The 9,127-nt window shown below is 40.8% G+C and overlaps 1 protein-coding gene and 1 long non-coding RNA gene across 2 annotated transcripts; one reads left to right on the top strand and one right to left on the bottom strand.

Annotated features, from left to right (window-relative positions):
* Positions 1-384: 384 nt before the first annotated feature.
* LOC125526924 lies at positions 385-5,142 on the bottom strand. Its single transcript, XM_048691526.1, has 5 exons — positions 4,758-5,142; positions 4,465-4,592; positions 3,095-3,198; positions 1,042-1,148; positions 385-704 (listed from the first exon to the last, which is right to left on the bottom strand). Exons 1-4 carry the CDS (start codon positions 5,021-5,023, stop codon positions 1,086-1,088), a joined length of 561 nt encoding a protein of 186 aa, XP_048547483.1. The 5' UTR covers positions 5,024-5,142; the 3' UTR covers positions 385-704; positions 1,042-1,085.
* A 1,078-nt stretch (positions 5,143-6,220) lies between these two features.
* On the top strand, positions 6,221-8,732 carry LOC125526925. The gene is made up of 3 exons (XR_007291925.1): positions 6,221-6,395; positions 7,426-7,485; positions 8,302-8,732. It is a non-coding gene; the product is annotated as an uncharacterized LOC125526925 (long non-coding RNA).
* The last annotated feature ends 395 nt before the right edge of the window (positions 8,733-9,127 follow it).

Genomic DNA, 9,127 nt, shown 5'->3' with positions numbered 1-9,127 from the left:
GAAACTTCAGAGAAACATATCAAATCTATTTGAAAGTAGCAATCATTGTTTAAACATCTCAAATAGATCATAACTAAAAAAAGATGTTCTCCTTATCACCATGTTCTAAGCATGAAGGAGTTTAACATCTCCACTCTATCATTCAGCCTAAAGATAAAAACGATCTAATGCAGGAAGGAACTAAAATAAAGATTCTGGGAACAGGTTGGCAAAGAAGTGAAGCGTGCCTAAGTTGTGCTATCCATTGTAAAAAAATACTGAGCTTTTGAAATAAAAATAGGACTACCCTGCATAATATCGCATCTCACAAGCCAATCTGGTTGAACCACAATATGTAATCAAGTCACAAAGCCAATCAAGCCACATAACTGTAGTGGTCAGACGAATCAGCTAAGGAACAATATGCATCAGCCAAATTGTTCATCAGCGTACAGATCAATACATCATATATTTAGATCAAGCAAACTAACACCAGAATAAAAATGCTCCCAAGTTCATTGCTCATATGCATTTACCAAAAAAATGTGACTGTGCACAGCTTACATCCATGATCCATAATGTTGAGGGTTGGAAGGGAGGAATGAGAGAAATAGGACCTTCGCCCCAAGCATCATAGACCCAGTCTTTGAATGATAATTTGCCTGATTAACCTGCCCTGTTGCATGCACTGCCAGCCTCTGATCTCCCCGCAGGGCCCGGGATGTCTGAATAACACGGTATATAATATAGTGAGTAGATACCAACAAACATACCCACATATACACACATGAATGATTACACAGAAAGAAATATTGCATAGAAGGTCATGATTCACACGAACTATGTCTTTCATCCAAGATAGCCTGACTGTAATATTAGGACGATATGAAATATTAAGATGCCTGAAATAAAGCTTTCTCTATTCGTAATAATATTTCTCCCAGAAATATTACAGTCAGGCTATCTTGGAATAATTACATGGCAGGGGGCATCAACACATCATCATACCAAAATAAAGGAGAAAAAAAGAACAGGAAAAGTTTATGTTCGAGTAATTACTACCTGAAATATCATCATAGTAATTTCTGTTGTCCCTTGATGCTCAACTATTGCCATTCTACAATGGATGCATGACCAAAGATCCCTTGCCAACAGAACCGAGAGCAAACCTGAAAAATGACAAAAGCATTGGCAGTACTTCCAGCAACATAAATCACACTATTATTGCATACCCTATTATAACTTTCAGACTGCTCTCCCATGCGTGACTAATTCAGTCAATTAGATGTGAACTTAAGTAAATAAAAAACATGACCTAGCAGACTGTAGAACCTGAATTAATATTACGACAAAACTAAATGCAAAATGACTGGCTACTTAGCATGGAAGAATGCTTTCACCAGGCAGAGCTAGCTAAAATTAGAAGAAAAAAATCAAGCAGACTTGACAACAGGAGCATACAGACCTTCGTCGATGTCATTGGCATCTTCGATTTAATAGAGAAATCAGAATAGTTTGAATACCATATCTTTTCTTAACCTGAATACACATATACAACAGATGTTTGTCAGTTCCAAAACCCAGCCAAAACTGAAGTTATGCGTGGCCATGATCCATTCAAAGTTGATTTTGTACAAGGGCAATGGATTTCTAAGTTGATTTGCAAGGAAAATTGATGTAATTATGTGCCATTACGATACATTCAGAGTGCTAGAAACCTATGGAGAGGAAAAGCAAGTACATATCTGTAGAGGTCAAGACTCAACTTGAATCTAGAATAGCAGATGTAGTTTCACCGTGATCAATTTAGACAATACTGAAATTGGCATGACTGTGATCTGCATACCAATATTAGGTCACTTCTTAGTCTGCTCACAAAATGTTGATCAAGAGTTCCCCGTCGATCTTAAAGATACTAATCGCAATCACAATTCCCTCTGGAAGTTAACTGATTATCACGAACACGCGGGGAAGAAGGTCGCAGCTAACTACGACATAGAGCTGGCATAAAAACAAGTAGGAGCTCATAATTTCCCATTACTCCTGAAAAAATTATAAAGCAAACCAAAATTAATGCTTTGTGACTGACCAACAAGAATTAGAAAACAAATTCTTATACCGAAGGTGCTCTGAACGCAAATCTTTTCTTCATAAACATGGAGAAACTCTTGTGACAGAGTAAGCTTGCGACGTATAAAAAGATATTATAAGAAAGAACACCAGATAGGAGCTACAAAATTAAGTTTAGAATATACGCTAGCAAATCAATAACCGTACAAAAATATTGTGGTCCAAATAAGATTCATATAGGCCACTAACTAAACCGACAGGAACCAAACTTTTATATTTTGACCAATTGTTCCACATTAGTCTGGACTCTTGTTATTTCATTTATCCAAATTAAGACTGTCATTATCTAAATTGAATATGCTTAAAGCCTCTATCTTATTTAGCCAAAGCAGGAGAGCATCTAATATAACAAAATAGCAGGGTGAGGTGTTTTTATAATCATCATAGGACTTAAAAGTATCAATGACATACAACCCAAAACACAAAATTAGATGGCAAAACATGCATGTACTGAACTCTTCAGCAAAATAATATATGTCTATTCAAAGCTATATGTTTCCAGATTGTTTAGGATTATTTTAACTGCTTTGACATTCCCCCCTCCTCAATTAGAGGTACAAGTCATAGGATTCGGTGTACTGAATTGATACTTTGCACATATATAGTACATCTTTGTATGTACTTTACAGAAGTACCTCGTGGGCCCCTATTACCAAGACCGGTAAGAAAATTGTGCAGCTATGAGATGGTTAATTTGATTATGTTGTAGACTAATTTTATACAGTGTACACGGAGTTCCCAGAACAAGAAAAATAGAGAAAGTAGCTAAGCTCAGGTGCACATGGACCCCCAAAACCATATCACCGTCTCAAATCAACCAGAGTAATAGACATCTACTTTGGATAAACTATAGCCAAGTTGCATTGGATACAGACGCTACATCATACTTCTTAATACAATGAACATTTGACAAGCAACTAAATTCTAACAACCAGTATGAATCAGTGACATGGTACAAATAACAGGTTGGTCCATATATACAGACCTGAAATTGTACTGTTGTAGACGTAGGAGGTAGCGACATAAGCACAATCTGATTTGTGTTTCGTCCCTGAATTAGATGATTCACTCCAGCACTCGATTTTTTTCCTTGAACACAAAAAGAAGGAAAAAAGAGTATTAGAAACCAGCATATGTGGGCCTAAAAAGAGTATTAGAAATGGAAAAAAGAGTATTAGAATAATTTTCCTAAAAAAATTTGCAGGTTGCATTGGAAGAGAGACATGGTATATCCCACGTTGCAATGAACAATTGAACAAGATTCAGGAAAAGGCCAAGACAAAGCTGGAAGTAAATTTGATCCTAAGCAAGCATCCACATCTTGAAGCCATAATGGGGCGCCACCGCGCCAGCATATAATGTAGGCCAATATGAAAAGAAGATTCATCCTGAAGCCATAATGGGGCACCAGCATACAACAAGACACATGAAGTAAACCTAATTGTAAGAGCAAGCTTGCACAACCATCTGTCCAACAATCCCCTTCCTTAGAACCTACCTAGACCATATAACATGCCACAAGTGTGCACCTAATTTGGTACCACCCACCAACATTAACCTAAGGCTAAATAGTGGAGTCTGCAATTACACCAAACCTGAGATCTCTAAAATTATTTTATCCTTAATGTTCGACCAGATCCACTTAGTTTATCCAAAAAACAATTGGCAAGAGCCACACTAACCATCATAGCACAGACTCGAGATTCGTGTTTTACACTCTAGGATAGGAAAAAAGAAATACCAACCAAAGAACATAGGACAGAAATATATCCTTCCAAGGATGTAGCCAGATCCAAGCTCCTCCTGGACAGAAAGAAACAAAAGTTTGTCCCTTTCTTGACAGAGAAATAGAACCAGGAAGACAACAAAAAACTAGTTTGGATGAATCGTGCTAGATCCAAGGCTAGGACTGAACCGACCTACTGCTACTACGCCTTGCAGCCATTCATCTACGTTCAAAACAAGTAACATGCAGCCAAGCATACATTAAACACTTTGACTAGAGGAAGTGCAAACTAACATAGGAAGTATATCAGAATATGAGAGCAGATGACAAATATTATCCCTTATGCTGATAGGATACAAAATCCAAAATAGGTAAACATATATTGTTTTCGCGATTTATGAAAATTAAAGCACACACTGACCAAACAATTAACACCAGTGGCCATTGGCACATGAAACATAGAGCTGGAAGGCAATAAGCATCCAGGTATAACAATAAGAGAAGCACAAATGCCAAATGGATGTTTAGCCGATGTTCGAGCCCTGCTGCTTGGCACTTTTTGATAAATTGCAATCAAATTGGCTAGATAAGATAGATGTGCAGGGGTAGGAAGAGGGGGTGGAGCTCACCACGTTCAGGGGGAGTAGGAGGAGGGACGAGCCATGAGGGATCGTGCCTCGTCCACCTGCAGCAGTTGCTGCTCATCCAGATCGGAACCGACCTTGTCCACCAGAGGAGCAGGGACGCGTGCGTGCACCTGCGTGACCAAAAGCAGCAACATCGTGAGGGGAGGGGAGGGGATTAGGGTTGGAGCAGGGGGAGGGTGGCATCCCGAGCAGGCCATTGCGTGGGCTCAGAGCAGGCAGAGCACAAGCACTCGGAGGCCAAGGTCGGACGACATCGCCAGCGAATCTATGAGCACCTTGGCCGCCGCCTGCCCTGCTCACTCTCCCTCTTCTCTTCCCTTCCCTTCCCTTCTGATGACGAGAGGGGGAGGCTGCGGGCGGCGTGGTGCGAGGGAGACGAGGAGAGAGGTCCACGCCAGCGAGGTCTGAGGGGCGTCGGCGGCGGCGAGATCTGCGGGGCGTTGGTGGCGGCGAAGTGGGCGGGGCGGAGAGGTCTGGTGGAGGGAGAGGTCGGGGAGAGGGCTGGGGCTAGCGAGGTTGGGATGCGGGAGGACGGGGCCATGGCCACCGCCGTGCTCAGAGCTCGGCCCCGACCACCGCCGCGCTCACCAACGCACCCACACGCCTAGGCTCAAGCTCGGCCATGGCTGCCATCGCGCCCGGATCCAGAGCGCCCTTCCACCCCTCGGCGCGCGCTGCTCGCCGCCGGGCCTCACGGGAATGGTCGCCGCCCGGCCGTCTTCGAATCCAGCCACCGCGGCCCGACCAGCGAGCATGTGATTCGGGCGACGGGAGGGGAGGAGATGAGGCGGAGCACGGGGGATGAAGGGTGGCGTCAGCGGCGAGTGCGGGGATGGTGGGGGCGACTGGGAGGACGAAGAGGCGAGGCAGACGCCCTCCCTCGTCTCATCGATTGACGGGCCAACCAGGGATCAACGCGTCATGAGCCAACATGTGAAAAGACGAAAACGCCCTCGTCGGGGCACTGTAATAACGGCGGTGGCACAAGATATTTTAGCTTGGAAGCAAACTATTCATTGCAACAGTGTTTTCAGTTCAATCCGGCAGCTGGGGGTGACTGAGGGCTCGATCCGACGGTCCCAAACGCATCAAGCGAAACGATCTGACGACCGAGAGTTGCTAAACTCTGAGAGAGCTCGGGAGCGACTGGAATCCTTATTTCTCGATGTTACTATGTACCACCGACACATAACGGAGCAACAGCGAAACCAGGTGACAGCAATTTTTCAGCCATTTGGCAAATAAAATCGCTGTCGCCCATCAAACCGATTGATGATGACAAATATTTTTTCGGTTTTGCTAATTTTCATCCGGTTGAATTCAATTGGCTTTCATCCGTTTTGTGAGCCATGCGATCTCTGTGCAGAGATTCGTGTTATTTTTGCCCCAATGTTGCCTTTTCTTTCTTATCGGGCCCACTAGGGCTCCTTTGATTCAAAGGAATTATTTAAGATTTTTAGAGGATTGAAATCCTTAGGAATTTTTCCTATGTCGGCCCTTTGATTCATAGGATTGGATCCCATAGGAATTTATCCTATGAAATCTTTTGTACTACATTTCATAGGAAATCTAACATCCACTCTAACCTTTTTTTATAATTCTTTTGTTTTTTATGTGGCATCAAACACTCTTTGCTAATCCTATAGGATTCAAATTGATATGCCACTGCAATCCTATACTTTTTCTATTTTTACATTTTCAAAATCCTGTGAATCAAAGAGGCATTTTCTGGAGACCCGGTACCCTTCCTTCGCTATCGCTCGCGTTGTTGTGGTTGCCCGTTCTCCTCCTCCTCGTTTCCCTACTCATTTCGAAGACACAACCGGAACAGAGTCGAGAGAGAGTGAGACAGCCATGGCGATTTGGAGCTACGGCGTCCGGCTGCCCCGCCCCCTCCGTCTGCCGCACCGGAGGTCTGCAGCATCTCCCCACGCCACCTCCCTCCCCCACCGCGGCTACTATTTTTCCCCGTCGATTTGTGTCGTTCGTCAGATCTGTTTGTTAGTTGCGTGTAGAGTTTTCTCGGTCAGATCTTGTTGTTTGTGTTAGTTGCATGTATTACCCGCACATATTTTGTGTAGATGTATGTGGTTTGTGTTGCCCCTTGAGTAGATCACTGATATTCACATTAAATTTAGACTAGAAGTACACTGATCCCTTTGTCATCTGCTAGTTTGGTAGGTTGTCGTTCGTCTGGTATGTGTCTTATGTAGATGGCTGGGATACAAATGCTGACCCTCTTGGTGGGTTCAGTCTCCTGATGTGTATTTCGTGAACTGATTTTTTTCAGTTTAGTAGAAATTTTGGACTCTAATTTTTAGTGGTTTTGGTTAGTGATTTAGAGTGTAACTGTGAATGAATTGGATAGTGACATGGCCTGAATTTTTTCAGTTAAGTAACAATGATTTGGACTGCAATTTTCAATGTTTTGAGTAGTGATTTGGACTGTAACTTTGAGTGAATAGGATAGTGATGTGATTGAATTTTTCAAGTCAAGTAACAATGCGTTGTACTGTAATTTTTACTGTTTTGGTGAGTGATTTGGACTGTAACTTTGAGTTAATTGGACAGTGATGTGGACTGAATATTTTCAGAAAAGTAACGGTGATTCGGACTGTAGTTTCACTCTTTTATTAGTCTGTCTTACACTGCAATTTTGAGTGTTTTGTTCCATTGGCTTGTAACTTCAGGAGTGTGTAAGTTACAGTGATCTACTCTGAATTTTCCCTTTTTTCCAACACACTACGTTAAACTGAATATCATTAGCAGATGACTAGTGTTGGTAGATTTTCCCTATTTTAGTTTTCTATGATTTTTTTGCAATGCAAACCTTGTACATCATTTGCGCCTGAAGTAGCTCGGTAAAAGCGTATGACCCACTCTGTTATTTGTCAAGAAACTAGTTAGAGAAAGCATGTTTTTAATAATGTTTTTTGTTTTCAGGATTTTTTTTCTGCTATTAGAAAGCCATATGTTAAGGAAATCAACCTCGTCTTCATTGAGGTACATCGCATGTCCTTTGATGATGCATTTCATTGCATTTGGTTCGATTGTAGGCATCTGCCTTCAGTAGTTTGAGTAAATTATCTATTAATGCAAACAAGTATTCAATTCTGAACTGTAAATAAATGCAGAGTAATTTTGTAGTAGGTCCCAGTAATTTGATCTAACGGTCACAAATTTGTCCTTTTAGTTCTGAAATGTAAATATGTTATCAGTTTTATAGATTCTTTTTGTTTGTTGCTACTAGTGTGAGTGCCTTCTAGTGTGAATGTTTTTAGCCTGATTGTGTTTGTCCTTTTTCTGTTAATTTCATTTTTTAGTGCTTATGTTAATGCCTATCAATATTCAATGTAAGCAAGCATCAGATCATAGTAGTTTGCACTTCCAAAGTTACTTAAATTCAGTCCTTCAATCACAGCTATTTAAGAACGGGTAGAAAGTGTCTAAAACCAGTAATCAAGGTTTCTTAACAGTGTTTAGGTTTTTAGTTTCCAAAGTTTGCGAAAATAGTCATATTTTCTCTCAACTCGGGCAATCTTCCCCCTTGTATGTTTTTAACTAGTTTTCCTAAAATGGAATTGCTAGCTTCGTGAGCATGTTTTGATCCTTGTAGTGTGTTTATTTCTGCAAATTCAGAAATCTATGATCTGGGCATCTAGTTTTCAGTTTTCCTGTGATCATAGACTACAAATTCATGCAACCATATCCTAGTTGTTCCTAGAGTTTCTCCTGGTTCAAGCTTTTGTACGATTATGTTCTTATTTTCAATCTATGTAGATTTAGTGCTTAACTTAGCCTATGTAATATCCACTACAGGTATGTTCTTTCTTCCAGATCTGTTCAGGCAGGAGAGAGATGAGAGACGACAGGAGCTGATGAATGCATAGGAGGGGGTGTTTACCTGTGATTTTTTTGCTTCTCCAACCATGTTCGTGTCCTTGATCATGGAGGAATCGCCCTCTCTGGTGGTGCTTCTCTGGGGTTAAATTTAGTACTTTCTCAGTGGTATTGCAGTGTAATTCTTCTGTGTGTTTTAAGTGGAATTTACAGTGTACTTTTAGTGGAATTAGAGTGCATTTTCAGTGGGTTTACACTGTAATTATTAGTGGAATTACAGTGGAATTTACACTGTAAATCTGTGGGTTTACAGTGTACTTTTAGTGGATTTTTGCCCTGTATTTGCAAGTGGCATTTTTAGTGGAATTATAGTGTATTTTTAGTGAAATTACTGTGCATTTTCCATGGTATTTACACTGTAATTATTAGTGGAATTTACACTGTAAGTCTTAGTGGATTTACAGTGTACTTTTAGTGGATTTTTGCCTCTGTATTTTGCAAGTGGAATTACAGTGTATTTTTAGTGGAATTACTGTGCATTTTCCATGGTATTTACACTGTAATTATTAGTGGAATTTACATTGTAAGTCTTAGTGGATTTACAGTGTACTTTTAGTGGATTTTTGCTTTGTATTTTGCAAGTGGAATTACAGTCTATTTTTAGTGGAATTACTGTGCATTTTCCATGGTATTTACACTGTAATTATTAGTGGAATTTACATTGTAAGTCTTAGTGGATTTATAGTGTACTTTTAGGGATTTTTGCTCTGTATTTTGCAAGTGGAATTACAGTGTATTTTTAGTG

Source organism: Triticum urartu, unplaced genomic scaffold (genome assembly GCF_003073215.2).
Source record: "Triticum urartu cultivar G1812 unplaced genomic scaffold, Tu2.1 TuUngrouped_contig_233, whole genome shotgun sequence".
NCBI classification, from domain to species: Eukaryota; Viridiplantae; Streptophyta; class Magnoliopsida; order Poales; family Poaceae; genus Triticum; species Triticum urartu.
Note: the sequence above shows the minus strand (reverse complement) of the source record. Positions and strands in the feature narration are given on the sequence as shown.

Bases quoted from the DNA above. Each gene is read 5' to 3' on its own strand.
- LOC125526924 (XM_048691526.1), bottom strand. From the start codon at position 5,023: ATGGCCCCGTCCTCCCGCATCCCAACCTCGCTAGCCCCAGCCCTCTCC. The intron at 4,593-4,757 runs GTGCTCATAGAT...TTGGTCACGCAG, and splicing joins CAGGGCAGGCGGCGGCCAAG to GTGCACGCACGCGTCCCTGC. The intron at 3,199-4,464 runs GTGAGCTCCACC...TTTGTGTTCAAG, and splicing joins TCCTACTCCCCCTGAACGTG to GAAAAAAATCGAGTGCTGGA.